This window comes from Hyperolius riggenbachi, chromosome 3 (assembly GCF_040937935.1).
Source record: "Hyperolius riggenbachi isolate aHypRig1 chromosome 3, aHypRig1.pri, whole genome shotgun sequence".
In the NCBI taxonomy this organism is placed as follows: Eukaryota; Metazoa; Chordata; class Amphibia; order Anura; family Hyperoliidae; genus Hyperolius; species Hyperolius riggenbachi.
The window spans coordinates 394,042,282-394,057,963 of record NC_090648.1 but is presented as its reverse complement, the minus strand read 5'-3'; the positions used below and the strand labels follow the sequence as shown (position 1 = coordinate 394,057,963).

The following is a 15,682-nucleotide window of genomic DNA, read 5'->3' as shown; positions in this document are numbered from 1 at the left end:
AATTTTGAGGCACATGGCTACTTAAATCTAATATATAGGGGCCCATGGCTACTCAATTTATGTTACAGGGGCATTATCAACTAGTATTGGGGGGGGGGCGCAAATTCAGTGTTTGCCATAGGTGCAATATTACCCAGATACACCTCTGTGACAACTGTACCAGGTTTGAGGCTTGTGCTATTAACAGTGCAAGAATGGCAGCAATTAAATATTCCCCTTGAAAATCAATAGGTGAATTTTGACTGCCTTTTGTAGGCCCCACCCACTTTTCTGAATATTAATCCCAGTCACCCAGTGACCAACGGTGCAAAGTTTGAGAACCTTACCATAAACAGTGTAATAATGGCTGCAGTTTACATTTTCCCAGTGAAATGTGTATTTGTCTCTGCCCACTGATGACCTGGCATTGCCCGGGTATGTATTTGGCTGGCGTTTAGGGATGGCTCTGCTTAGGAGAACTCATGGAGAAGCATGTGATCAGTTTGATCAGTTGATAGATTTGTAAGGTTCTGATTTGCTGGTTCTGATCATGTGTTAAACCAGTCATCACAGCAAATCACAGCATTCTGGAGTACATGTGTATGTGAGCCCAAAATGGTGGTGGAGGGGGGGGGGGTTGTGGGGAGGGAGGGGGGAGGGCGGGCCCCAGGCTGAAACTTCCTCGGTGGGCCCTGGTTTGAGGCTTGTGCCATTATCAGTGCAAGAATGGCAGAAATGAAATAGTCCCCTTGAAAATCAATAGGTGAATTTTGATTGGCTTTTGTAGGCTCCACCCACTTTTCTGAATATTAATCCTAGTCACCCAGGGACCAACTGTACAAAGTTTAAGAACCCTGCCATTAACAGTGTAAGAATGGCTGCAGTTTACATTTTTCCAGTGAAATTTGTATTTGTCTCCGCCCACTTTTTAGTTACGGGGATAAAAAGTATCCTATATGTTATGAAAGGTAGAAGAACGAGAGCCCAATATGGTGTAGTATGTATTAAACAGAAGTGGGGTGCAGTATGAAGTGTAAGTAATATACTCACAAACCCGGGTTGCCTCCGAAGCAACCACTGTTCAGGCAGGTGGGGAGAACAAGCCTGTCCCCACTCAGGATTAAGACGTCGCTCTCTGTAGATAGGAGGAAATGTTAGGGTAGATCTCCCTTCCACCAAGGGTGGACTTCTGGATGCGCAAAGGTGTACAGAGGCGCCGGTAGGATAAAAGTTGCTAAAAAGTTTAAAATTGTTTCGGTTGTGGTGGTGGACCAGCCAACCATAAACAGACCAAATGCTGTCAATATTCAAAAATTATGCAATTTATTCAATTACTCCCAATGAAATAGTCGCAAAATTTTTTTCATTGGGAGTAATCGAATAAATTGCATAATTTTTGAATATTGACAGCATTTGGTCTGTTTATGGTTGGGCTGGTCCACCACCACAACCGAAACAATTTTAAACTTTTTAGCAACTTTTATCCTACCGGCGCCTCTGTACACCTTTGCGCATCCTATATGTTATGTACTATGTGTGTGCCAAATTTCATTCAAATCCATTCAGCCATTGTTGCTTGATTGAGTAACAAACATCCAAACTTTCACATTTATAATATTAGTGAGATGCAAGGATGACGAGATGGGTACATATTTCTATAATCTAAGGAAATTTTCCTAGTAAAAACATACACAAAAATGATTTAAACTCACCCTCATCTAAGCATCTGGAATATGGCAACAAGATGGGTGCGTTCAACACGTACATGCATGCACAAAATTGTTCCTAGGAAAAAATTGAGTTACTCTAAAAGAATGAAATATTTTCTAGGTCCTATAGAAAAATAGGTCTGCTAAAATCTCCTCCCCACTACAAAAAAAAAAAAAAAATCAAAGTGCTACCCCCATATCACCTCCAACAGCTGCTATCCCAGGTTTCATATCCAATCCCCTTCTTTAACCTCTCCGGCGTTCTATTGAGATCGCCAGGGAGGCTGCGGGAGGGTTTTTTTTTAATAAAAAAAAAACTATTTCATGCAGCCACCACATTATCTCCCCACCTACAGAGCTTTCTGGTTGGGTCTGATCTCTCCCCAGATGTTTATTTTTTTATAAATTATTTGTTTTATTATTTTTAAAATAACTATCCTTTTTTCTATTTTTGTAGTGCCCCCGTGTGATCAGCTGTCATAGGCTTCAGCCTATGACAGCCGATCATTTCCCTGCTTCTGTGACACGGCTGTCCCCAGAACAGTGCTGCCTTAGATCGTAGCGCTGTACAGCAATAAAAGACGGCGATTTCGCCGTCTAACAGTATCCCAGCGGAGCTCTACCATCAGAGTGGGGATGCGCCCGCAGCGGCGCGCGTGATCTCCCGCAAACCACGCCCCAACGACCTTACAACGATCACCATTAGGTGGTCCTGGGGCTGCCGCCACGGCCACGCCCATCGGTGTGACACGGTCGGCAAGTGGTTAATTCTTCACAACTACAATACAGCTGTAGTGTAGACTATAAATTATACATTATGCAAACAGCTACAAACTATGGGTTCAAATAACAGGACATGTCCACATAATCGTTGAGTTCTAGTGAGCCCATTGCTTCACTCCTAATAATCCAGTCCGTCTCCCTCCTTAGGAGTAATCACTCCCTATCACCCCCTCTAGTTGGAACTTTTACATGCTCCACATCTGCAACGGTTTTAGAATTCTCTGTGCGGTAATAGGTTTAGTGAATTGTAATTTGGGAAGGTGATCGGTAAAATCAGCTGTTTTCAGCATTACCAAATGTGCTAATGCTTAGTGAATGCTGCCCATTGTAAACTGAAATTTATCTTTAGATTTTTTTTTAAATGAAAACCTAGCATGCCTAGATATAATGATTGTTTTGTCTATTTAGAAAAAAATGCTGTCACCACATCCCAGTTATCCCTAAACTTAGTGGAGTACCTGTCATACATTCTAAAGTTCTGTTTTTTTTGTGTTTGTTTTCTCTAGGATTTTGTTACAGCTTTGTCAGTCCTGCTCAGAGGGACTATCTATGAAAAGTTGAGGTGGACCTTTAATCTTTATGACATAAACAAAGATGGACATATCAACAAAGAGGTAAGGACTTTTTATCATGCATCATATATTTTTATTCATTGTTAAGGAAATGATTTGCTAAAGGAGTTGTCCAATAGCAGTGGGCATCACGGTGGCATAGTGGTTAGCACTCTTGCCGTGCTGTGCTTGGGCCCTAGTTCCATCCCAGCCAGGGCACTATCTGCATGGAGTTTGTACATTCTCCCCATGTCTGCGTGGGTTTTCTCCGGGCACTCTGGTTTTCTCTCACATCCCCAAAACATAAGTGAATTGGCTTCCTACTAAATTGACCCTAGGCTATGATACATATAATACATGATATATACATAGACATATCACCATGCTCGTACTGACCCACCGAACTGCCAATGTTTCCATCGGTGGGCCCCGCCTCCTGGGGGCCCCAGAGCCGGCACAGCGCAGGAAGGGGGGAAATTGGGCACAGAGCGGTGGGGAGGGGGAGAAGCTTCCCCCCCCTCCCTCATCTAGGGGCCCCCCCTTCCGTGCTCCCCCTCCCTCCAAAATTGCAGCCAGTGGCAGCCAGCGGGGAATAGCTTCACCGGCATGATGAGATGAGATCCATCGCACTGCGTGCCGCTGGCTGGTCTCCGTCTCCTGCAATGCACTATGTCCAATCACACTCTCGCAGTACTTCCTGTGAGAGCGTGATTGGACACAGTGCATTGCAGGAGACGGAGACCAGCCAGCGGCACGAAGAGCGATGGATCTCATCATGCCATGCCGGTAATCTATTCCCCGCTCGCTGCCACTGGCTGCAATTTTGGAGGGAGGGGGAGCGCCAAAGGGGGGGGCCCTAAGTGAGGGAGCGCCACTCTGTGTGCCCACTGTGCCTCCTACCAAGCTGGGGGGGGGGGGGGACTTAGACCTGGCTGCCTACCTAACTGGGGACACCTGTGGCCTGCCTACCTAAACTGGGGGAAAAAAAAATCCAGTTGGAGGCAAGCACTTCCAAAAGTATAAAGCTCTTTTATTGAATCATCAATAAAAACATGTGGCTATACGGCACTACTGGATCCCAGGTATGGGGAACCCTTGAAGCTTGAGCACGCCATTCCCCTTTTTGAGTGAGTGCCACTCTTTTTACCATATACCTAAACTGGGGGGGCTCCAGGTGAGGGACGGGGGGAGGCTTCCCCCCCTCCGTGCCACTCTGTGCCCACTGCACCCCCTTCCAGCATGGGGGCCCCCACTAACTGGGGACCTGCCTTTGTGGGGATATCTGCCGCCAATCTAATTGTATTTTGTAGGGATATCTGCTGCCAAACGGATTGTATTTTGTGGGGATTTCTGCTGCCAATCGAATTGCATTTTGTGGGGATATCTGCCAACAATCTGATTGTATTTTGTTTGGAAATCTGCTGCCGAACTAATTGCATTTTGTGGGGATATCTGCCGCCAATCTAATTGCATTTTGTGGGGATATCTGCCGCCAATCTAATTGCATTTTGTGGGGCTATCTGTCACCAATCTGATTGTATTTTGTTGGGAAATCTGCCGCCAATTTGATTGTATTTTGTGGGGATATCTGCTGCCAATTTGATTGCATTTTGTGGGGATATCTGACGCCAATCCATTTGCATTCTGTGGGGATATCTGCTGCCAATCTAATTGCATTTTGTGGGGATATCTGCCACCAATCTGATTGTATTTTGTTGGGAAATCTGCCGCCAATTTGATTGCATTTTGTGGGGATATCTGCCACCAATCTATTTGCATTTTGTGGGGATATCTGCTGCCAATTTGATTGCATTTTGTGGGGAATCTGCCGCCAATCTGATTGCATTTTGTCGGAAAATCTGCTGCCATTTGACTGCTTGATGAATTATCATGAGGCATGTAACTACTTGATTATTTTATCTAAAATGTATCTGGTCAGATCTAATCTCTGTGAATAACACCGCTACTTATTTTGTGTTTTTTTTCTGCCCATGACTCATCATGTCCACGCCGATGTTCCAGTGCGTGGTGACACCCATTTATTTTTGCTGTGGCTCGCTGTGCGCACCGCATGTGGGCATATCCCTATTGGAGACTGTCCTCAGAAGTGCTTACAATCTATTCCCTACCATAAAATCATTAAACATTTTCTGGAGTACATGTGTATGTGAGCCCAAAATGGTGGTGGTGGTGGGGGGGGGGGGTTTGTGGGGAGGGAGGGGGGAGGGCGGGCCCCAGGCTGAAACTTCCTCGGTGGGCCCTTAGTGTCCCAGTCCAACCCTGCATATCACTATGGTAGGGGTTAGACTGTGAGCCCCTCTGAGGGACGGTTAAGTGACAAAACAATATACTCTGTACAGTGCTGTGGAAGATGTTGGCACTATATAAATCTATATATATATAAAATCGAATGTATGTGTGTGTGTGTGTGTGTGTGTGTGTGTGTGTGTGTGTGTGTGTTTGTGTGTGTGTGTGTGTATGTGCCGCGATCACTCGAAAACAGCTTTACCGATTTGAACAAAACTTGTTATACAGATCCCTTACTACCTGGGATGATATGTTCTGGAGGTCTCGCGTCAGGGACAAACGCAGGATTTTTAAGGGGGGGATTCCTGAAAGGTCCAGAAGCACTTATGTCCCAGAGTGCTTCCGAATACAGGTGGCTCCATACTGCCCATGCACAAAAGTGCGCTGGCGTATTACGGAGCTGCCTATCTTTGGAAGTACTCAAGGACACAAGTGTTTCTGAGGGCTTCTGGAAGCAGCAAATTTGAACAGGGGACAGCAGCGGAACAACTTCCCGAGAGAGGAACGGGAGATAGACTTAGTTTGGACAATTCAGTGGAATATGTCACATGTCACATAGCGCAAGCGATACCCATATGATGCAGGGATATATGCATCTGCAGAAGATGGCGGCGCTATATAAATACTAAATAATAATAATTTGCCTCACCAGGATTGCACTTTTATTTAGCTTTCCTGTATGACAAGAAGACACAGCCAGCCAGCACTAGGGGAAGAGGGAAACAAAGGTGAATGTGGGAGGGCTGGTGCACACCAAGAGGGCTTCTGAGCGTTTTTCAAATCAACATTGATTTGAAAAGCGCTTGGCTAATGTTACCCTATGTGGGTGTTCCCACAGCAGCGTTGTGATTTTTTTTAAATCGCAGGTATACCGCATGTAGCATTTTTTGGAGTGATTCATTCAGAAATCGCTCTGAAAATCGAACTCACTAATTGCTAGCGATTGCTATTGTGATTTTGGCGTGCACTAGCCCAGAGAGAAGAGGGGTGGAGAGAAATTGAGAATAGCATGAGATGGAGCATTATCTGTATTGCAGTCCCACATCACACAGAGGCTACTTGCCTGTAATAGGACTCCTGTCCCTGCCAGTCTCTCACACAAGGCAGAAAGCAGCCCTCCTGGAGTCTAGGGACTGTCAAAAAATGTTCACCTTGTTTACCAAGATGCAGTCATTATGACATAGGGGAGAGACAGATTTTTGCCCACGGACCCTCCAGGCAAGCTCTGCATCATGCTGTGTATATATACCAGCTTGCCTGCCCTTTAATTGCAGTTTTATCAGCTAGCCTAGTATTTTGCATTGCCTTACAACAACAAACCTGAATACACCAGACACCAGCCCTAAATCACTGAATGAAAGGGGGCCTGGGGGGAGATTGCCCCCCAGGTGGAGTGGAGAGACTGAGATAGAGCAGATAGCGTATTTGTATTGCTCTTGTCTCCTGTCCCTGCCAGCCAAATCCAAAAAAAGCTTTATTGGCAGGACCAAATACATTTAGCATTGCCAAAGCAAAAACAAAACATTAACAACATGGTGGGGCGGATTGTGGGAATAGGGGAATGATATAGGTATACTGTCCATAGCGGTGTGGAGAATGTAAGGGATGGTCAGCCTCTCACACAAGCTGCAGGCAGCCCTCCTGGAGTTTAGGGACTGTCAAAAACTTTTCAACCTGTGACATACCTTATGTAGCTGTCTACATGCAGTCTTTACAATAGGGAAAGAGCTGAGTTTTTCCCACAGACCCTGCAGGCAAGCCTCTGTATATTTACCAGCTTGTCTGCTTCAGCGATTTCAGGGAATTTTTTTTAAAGGTACAGGAGTCTCAGGGGGGTGTTCCATACATCCAGAACCCCGGTCTGGATACGCCAGTGCCCCTGCACAACTGGACGGAGCTACAAACAGCAAATCAGATTTCACCCATTCATGTCAATGGAAAAAATGTAAAAGGCTGCCATTCTCACAGTAATCAAGCCAGAGTCCCCACACTTGGCACAGTTAGTCATTTTGTGACAGAGGTTACAAATCCAGGAAAAGTGGGTGGAGCATAAAACAGCTAATCAAATTTCAACCATTCATTTTAAATGGGAAAATGTAAACATTCTTACACTGTTAATCGCAGGGTTCTCAAACTTGCCACACTTTGTCACTGGGTGAATGAGATTAAGATTCAGGAAAGTGGGTGGAGCCTACAACAGCCAATTAAAATTCACCTTTTGATTTTCAAGGGGAATATTTCAACTGCTGCTATTCTTACACTTTTAATGACAGAGGCTTCAAACTTGCTACAGTCGGTCATTGGGTGACTGGGGTTCAAATTCACTAAAGGGGCGGGGCCACAAACAGCCAATCAGATTTCTTTGCTGGATAAACTGCTTCCATTAACACATTTTTGATGCCAGGAACATGAAAGAAATACAAAAACTGTACTTAAGCGCTCACAAGGAGTGGAAAAATAGAAAATTGAGTGAATAAAACGTTCATGAGAATTTTGTGAACACCAGTCTGTAAACGGTGGAGCGCTGCCTGGCTATTAGTGAAATAGCTTATTAGAATACAAAACGACAGTAGGATAAGCGCTCAGAACAAAAGTCTCTGTTGTAGACTGCACATAAGTTCAGTGTTAACTGACATCAGTACATGGACATAATCCCTTCCCCCAATTTGGAGAGACTCACCGGACTTTGCGGCCTGAATGGGCCCGACAACGCCTCAGGGGTATTGGCCACCCCTCAGCCTCTCTGGCAACCTCCGGGGTCCTGCACTCCTTACTTCCAGCTTCCTTGGCCAATTGGAAAAAATGCCACCTCCATAAAGAAAAAGAAGCCGCTCATAGCGTAAAAGTGCTAAAGGGAATAATCCCACTTTTGTTAAAAAGTTTAAAAACAACAGGCACAGCCTGAACGGGTAACTCTGGCGGCTACGCAGGAGAGGGGCAGCAGCAGCTAATCCCAAGGACTTGGTAAGCCCGGCGTACCCGAACATGAAAGCTCACAAACTTGGTCATTGAGTGTCTGTGTGTCAAGGTTACAAAAAGTGGGCGGAGCCAAAAACATTTACTGGGAAATATAAACTGCAGCCATTCTTACTCCGTTAATGGCAGAGTTCTCAAACTTTGCACAGTTGGTCACTGGGTGAATGAGATTAAGATTTTGGAAGGTGGGTGGAGCCTACAACAGCCAATAAAAATTCACCTTTTGATTTTCAAAGGGAATATTTAAGCTGCTACCATTCTCTTATACTGTTAATAGCAGATGCCTCAAACCTGGTACAATTGGTCACTGGGTGACTGGGGTTCAAATTCAGAAAGGGAGCGGAGCCACAAACAGCCAGATTGGTTTATTTGTCAATGGGAATATACAAAGTATTGACACCAAGGACCCCAAAGCTGATAAACTTGATAATTTAGTGACTATATGTCAAGGTTAGAAAAAGTGGCCGGTGCCAACAACTAAATTTTTAACATGGCAGGGTTCCCAAACTTGACACAATTGGCCACTGGGTGACTGGGATGAATATTCAGAAATGTACGTGGAGCCTACAACAGCCAAACAAAATGTACCTATTGATTTTCAAGGGGAATATTCACATTGCTTCCATTCTTACACTGTTAATGGCAGAGGCCTCAAACCTGATACAGTCAGTCATTGGGTGACTTGGGTCCAAATTTACTAAAGGGGTGGAGCAACAAACAGCTGAGCATATTTGTTAGATTGATTTCAGCCATTCTGTTATTGGCAGGGTTCTCAAACTGGGTGGGTGGGTGACACAGTTGGTCACTGGATGACTGGGACTAATATTCAGGAAAGTGGGTGGAGCCTACAGCAGCCAATCAAAATTCACCTTTTGATTTTCAAGGGGAATATTTACATTGCTGCCATTCTTACACTCTTAATTGCAGAGGCCTAAAATCTGCTACAGTCAGTCACTCACTGGGAGACTGGGGTTTGAATTCTGAAAAGGGGGCAGGCCAAAAACAGCCAATCAGATTTGTTTAATTTCAATGGTAAAATGCAACTTATTGATGCCAAGGACCCCAAAGCTCATAAAATTGGTCATTGAGTGACTGTATGTCAAGATTACAAATAGTGGGCGAAGCCAAAAACAACTAACTTTTTTCATGCGAAAATGTAAACTGCAGCTTTTCTTACACTGTTATTGGCAGGGTTCTCAAACTTTGCACAGTTGGTCACTGGGTGACTAGGATTAATATTCGGAAAAGTAGGTGGAGCCTACAAGAGCCAATCAAAATTCACCTATTGATTTTCAAGGAGAATATTGAAACTGCAGTCATTCTTACACTGTTAATGGCAGAGGCCTCAAACTTTGCACAGTTGGTCGTTTAGTGTCTGGGGTTCAAATTCAGTAAAGGGGTGGAGCCACAAACAGACAGATTGCTTTGCTGGATAAACTGCTTCCAGTCCACAATTTTGATGCCAGGAACCCAAAAGCTCACAAACTTGGTCATTGAGTGACTGTGTGTCAAGGTTACAAAAAGTGGGTGGAGTAAAAACAGATTTTACTGGAAATTGTAAACTGCAGCCCTTCTTCACTGTTAATGGCAGGGTTCTCAAACTTTGCACAGCTGGTTACTGGGTGACTAGGATGAATATTCAGAAAAGTGGGTGGAGCCTAAAAATGCCAATCAAAAATCACATGTCGCTTTTCAAGGAGAATAGTAAAATTGCTGCCATTCTTGCACTGTTAATGGCACAGCCTCAAACCTGGTACAGTTGGTAATTGGGTCACTGGGTTCAAATTCAGAAAAGGGGACAGAGCCACAAACAGTGAATCAGATTTGTTTCATTTCATGGGAAAATACAAATTATTGATGCCAGGGACCCCAAAGCTCACAAACTTGGTCATTAAGTGACTGTGTGTCCAGGTTACAAACAGTGGGCGGAGCCAAAAACAAATGTCACTATGAAAATATAAACTGCAGTCATTCGTACACTGTTTATGGCAGGGTTCCCAAACTTTGCTCAGATGAATATTCAGGGAAGTGGGTGGAGCCTATAATAGCCAATCAAAATTCACCTGTGGATTTTCAAGTGGAATATTTAAATTGCTTCCATTTTTACACTGTTAAAAGCAGAGGCCTCAAACCTGCTACAGTTGGTCATTGTGTGACTGGGGAGAGGGGGTGAAGCCACAAACAGCCAATCTGATTTGTTTAATTTCTATGGGAATATACAAATTATCAATGCGAAGGACCCCAAAGCTCACAAACTTGGTCATTGAGTGTTTGTGCGCTAGGGTTAGAAAGTGGGAGGGGCCAACACCAGTCAAATACATTCCCGGGCAACGTTGGGTCATCAGTGGGTGGAGACAAATACAAATTTCACTGGGAAAATGTAAACTACAGCCATTCTTACACTGTTAATGGCAGGGTTCTTAAACTTTGCACAGTTGGTCACTGGGTGACTGGGATTAATATTCAGAAAAGTGGGTGGAGCCTACAAAAGTGAATCAAACTTCACCTATTGCTTTTGAAGGGGAATATTTAATTGCTGCCATTCTCGCACTGTTAATGGCACAGGCCTCAAACCTGGTACAGTTGGTTATTGGTTGACTGGGGTTCAAATTCAGAAAAGGGAGTGGAGCCACAAACAGCCAATCAGATGTTTTTCATATCAATGCAAATTATTGATACCAAAGACCGCAAAGCTCACAAACTTGGTCATTGAGTAATTGTATGTTAGGGTTAGAAAAAGTATGCGGAGCCAACACCAGCCAAATACATACCCGGGCAACGCCGGGCAATCAGCTAGGACTAAATAATAATAATAGCAGTGGAAATTCGCTGTGATCAATTCAGACATCACATACAGAAATAGCTAAGATATGGCCCGGAGGCTGAAGAGATCACTATAAAACTACTTTGCTCTTCACTGCATTTTTTACTTTTTTTAAATTACCTCGGATTGTTGACTTTAGTCAGTTCCACCACGCTACCACATTTAGGTTTGTGCTTAAAAACATTTAGGCTATGCACAGTAGGGAGTTGCATTGCATTCCCTGTGAAATAGGAACACAACAGAGGAGAAAATTTACATCACACATTATGCATTCAGTGCAAAGCATACAGTGAAACAATGACAATGGTAAAGCACATAGAAAGTATGCTTCACTGCCACTGTTAACACATGCAGGCACTTCTAAAGTGCCAATGTGAACATACGGTTACAATATAATTGCATTGCAACGCATCACATCGCACCACTGTGAACATACCGTATGCAAGCTGAATTTTTGACCCCCAAAAAGTGGCCCAAAAGTGGGGGTCTCGGCTTCTATGTGAGTCACCTTCTTTTGCAGTGTAACTCCAAAAATTCACACGTCACCCACCTTCAGGGCCTAAGACAGACCCTCGTGCCGGTGCACTTCTCCTGCAGGTACACCACTCCTGCTCCACTAGCGTAGAAATTCAAAAACGGAGACTGCACACAAAGGGCTTTAGCAACAAGCTGTATTAGTGAGCATGTAGAGGCACATACACAACATGTTTCGGGCGGAGCCCTTCCTCAGGTGTGCCACACCCTTCACCAGTGACACCTAAATACCTTCCCACACACAGGAAGTCATGTGACAATCACATGACCCAAAGAAGCAGATACAAACATATCATTTAACCATTAAGGGAACTACACCAAAGGTGTCTACCCCAATAAGAACTGAGGAGTAGGACACCCAGACATAGTCGATTTATATAGTAATTCTTTCAATAGCAATATAATTTCATCATATTTAACGATACCAATCTTGGAAAGTCCTTTTATAAACATTCTGCGCAATCCATTTCATCCTAGGAGAAAAACATCATAGAAAACATCTTAAGCTCAAATTTTCGTTTAAGCCATTAGGGCATACACAATCAAATTTTCTTATCCATTTAGCCTCACACTGCAGCAGCAGTTTCTTTCGATTGCCACCTCTCAGGAGCTTTGGCACATCCTCAATCACAAACCAACGCAATTGACTTGCTCTATGGCGAGATTGTAGGAAGTGCCTGGACACCGAGGTTTCATACTCTTTTTTACCCATAGCAAAGTTTGTAACATCTCGCTTATGCTCCTGTATCCGCTCCTTCACTGGTCTCTCAGTCTTCCCAATGTAAACATACCCACAGGGGCACTTGAGCCCGTACACCACATACGAGCTCAAGCAGGAAAACCTGCCCCTGATGGGCATGCTGGACCCAGTGGAAGGATGAGAGACACTGTTGCCCTTAATGATGGCTCCACAACAGTTGCAGCCTAAACAGGGGAATGTGCCTTTCCTGGCACTAAGGGTCACTTCTTTCTTTTTAACAAGGATATCAGATTTACATACCCAATCCTTTATTGTTTTACCCCTGCGGTAAGCAAACACGGGAGGATCAGTGAACAATCTTCCAAACATCTTATCCTGTTCAAGGATAGGCCAAAATTTTCGCACCACTGAACGTATTCGTTCAGACAGATAGCCATAGTTGCACACAAAGGGCAACCGATCCGAGACTCGTTTTTCCTTAGGCAACAATAAATCCTCTCTGGCCATAGATCTCACCTCCCCACTGATCTTTCGAAGAGCACGTCCATCGTAACCCTTTTGAGACATTTTTTTAATCAAACCCTCTGCGGCAATGTCATAATCTTCGATTGTCGTCGAAATGCGCCGGGCCCTTAAAAACTGGCCCTTTGGAATGCCCTTTTTCACCGTAGTCGCATGAAAACTATCGGTACGCAATAGATTGTTTCGCTCCGTAGGTTTTTGATATAAACGCGTAATCAATTTACCTCTTTCTTTGCTGATTGTTACATCCAGATAGTGAATACTATCCAAGGAACAATCAGCAGTAAACTTGATGGTGGAATGTGCCAAGTTGGCTTCTTCCACCATTTTTTCAAACAGTTCTACCGGGCCATTCCATAGCAACAAAATGTCGTCCACAAACCGAAAAAAACGAAAAATATATTTTCCATAAACTTCATGATCGATGAACATGCTCTTCTCAAGATCAGTGAGGAACAAGTTGGCAAAGGAGGGAGCTGCCGGGGAACCCATACTTGTGCCCTGACATTGGACGTAAAATTGATCAAGAAATCGAAAGTAATTGGAACGCAAAATAAGTTCCAAGGCATCCAAGATAAAAAAAACTTTGGGGTTAGACAACGTTGTCTCCAAAAGTTTTTCCTCAATCCGTCGCATGCCCTCTTCATGAGGGATCGTAGTGAAAAGACTTTGGACGTCCAATGTGCACAACAATAGGCCCTCCGGGACAGTACCCAGTTCTTCCAATCTACACAGCAAATCTTTCGTGTCTATCAGACATGTTTTCACATTGGCTACTAACCCCTGCAAAAAAGAATCAACATATTTAGCTAAGGGATAAAGTACTGACCCAATGCCCGACACTATCGGCCTGCCAGGCGGTGTGTCCAGACATTTATGTATCTTTGGCAAAAGGTACAGTATTGGTGTCTGAGGATTTTCAACAGTTAGAAAAGCAGCTGTTTTCTCATCTAAAATACCATCCTCAAGCCCTTGCTGCACTAACACATCAACTTTCTTTTTTATCTCAAGTGTTGGATCATGATCACATAATCTATAGTGTCCCTCCTGATTTAACTGACGCTGTGCTTCCTGTATATACAGATGTCCTGCACCACAACTGCCCCTCCCTTATCAGCCTTACAGATAATAATACCATCATTTTCTTTTAAACTCCTCAATGTCTCACGCTCCATAGAAGAAAGATTATTAAACAATGAAGACTTTTTCTTTTTATCAAATTGTTCCCAAAGAGAGCGCACTTCATGTAACACTGCACCCTCAAACAGGTCGATCGAAGTGTTCAGAATATCAGGCTCCCAATTGCTTTTTTTAAAAAAAAGGTCCTTTGGTTAAACTGGGTTTGTCCACAAAAGTCATTCTTAATTTAATGGACCGAACAAACTTATAAAAGGTATGGGTATGTAAATCTGATATCCTTGTTAAGAAGAAAGAAATTACCCTTAGTGCCAGGAAAGGCACATTCCCCTGTTTAGGCTGCAACTGTTGTGGAGCCATCATTAAGGGCAACAGTGTCTCTCATCCTTCCACTGGGTCCAGCATGCCCATCAGGGGCAGGTTTTCCTGCTTGAGCTCGTATGTGGTGTACGGGCTCAAGTGCCCCTGTGGGTATGTTTACATTGGGAAGACTGAGAGACCAGTGAAGGAGCGGATACAGGAGCATAAGCGAGATGTTACAAACTTTGCTATGGGTAAAAAAGAGTATGAAACCTCGGTGTCCAGGCACTTCCTACAATCTCGCCATAGAGCAAGTCAATTGCGTTGGTTTGTGATTGAGGATGTGCCAAAGCTCCTGAGAGGTGGCAATCGAAAGAAACTGCTGCTGCAGTGTGAGGCTAAATGGATAAGAAAATTTGATTGTGTATGCCCTAATGGCATAAACGAAAATTTGAGCTTAAGATGTTTTCTATGATGTTTTTCTCCTAGGATGAAATGGATTGCGCAGAATGTTTATAAAAGGACTTTCCAAGATTGGTATCGTTAAATATGATGAAATTATATTGCTATTGAAAGAATTACTATATAAATCGACTATGTCTGGGTGTCCTACTCCTCAGTTCTTATTGGGGTAGACACCTTTGGTGTAGTTCCCTTAATGGTTAAATGATATGTTTGTATCTGCTTCTTTGGGTCATGTGATTGTCACATGACTTCCTGTGTGTGGGAAGGTATTTAGGTGTCACTGGTGAAGGGTGTGGCACACCTGAGGAAGGGCTCCGCCCGAAACATGTTGTGTATGTGCCTCTACATGCTCACTAATACAGCTTGTTGCTAAAGCCCTTTGTGTGCAGTCTCCGTTTTTGAATTTCTTTTGCAGTGTGCAGACTGACCTGTGCGTGAGCCCCCGAGTGCTGAGCTGATGAAATCAGGGTGCAGCAGTGTAATCAGCCTGAGCGGACTTTGCGGGATCACTGTGACTGGCCTGCAGTGGTTTTGAGCAGAGTACAGCCTTCATGCTGTGAGTGGTCTGCAGAGTATCGGAGTGAAGCGGAGCTTGCAAGGACACTGGAGCAAGTGGATTCAGTCCCTGCATTCATTGGATGGAGCAGTAGAGAGACGGAAGACACGGCGATGACGTCAGTGTAAGAAGCTTGTGTATTCTTTCTCTGTGTCGCATCTCTATTACGCCCTCTAGCGGCATCTTGCAATGATAACACGTCACCGCTGCGTCCTCGGTCTCCCCTCTGCGCCATCCAATGCAGGGACTGAATCAGCTTGCTCCAGTGTCCCTACAAGCTCCGCTCCGATACTCTGCAGACCACTCACAGCATGATGGCTGTACTCTGCTCTCACGCTC

General features: G+C 44.2%; 1 protein-coding gene and 1 long non-coding RNA gene across 5 annotated transcripts in view; one reads left to right on the top strand and one right to left on the bottom strand.

Moving 5' to 3' along the window:
- The window catches only part of LOC137561607 (A-type potassium channel modulatory protein KCNIP1), a 1,185,649-nt gene that overhangs the window by 631,888 nt on the left and 538,079 nt on the right, over positions 1 to 15,682 (top strand). For all 4 annotated transcript variants that reach the window (XM_068272924.1, XM_068272920.1, XM_068272921.1 and 1 more), the window contains one exon: positions 2,978 to 3,085. In XM_068272924.1, the coding sequence (XP_068129025.1) occupies positions 2,978 to 3,085 (108 nt within the window). The remainder of the gene's footprint in view (positions 1 to 2,977; positions 3,086 to 15,682) is intronic.
- Positions 1 to 15,682, bottom strand: part of LOC137561608 (uncharacterized) — a 325,563-nt gene that overhangs the window by 60,969 nt on the left and 248,912 nt on the right. The gene's annotated exons all lie outside the window — the stretch shown is intronic.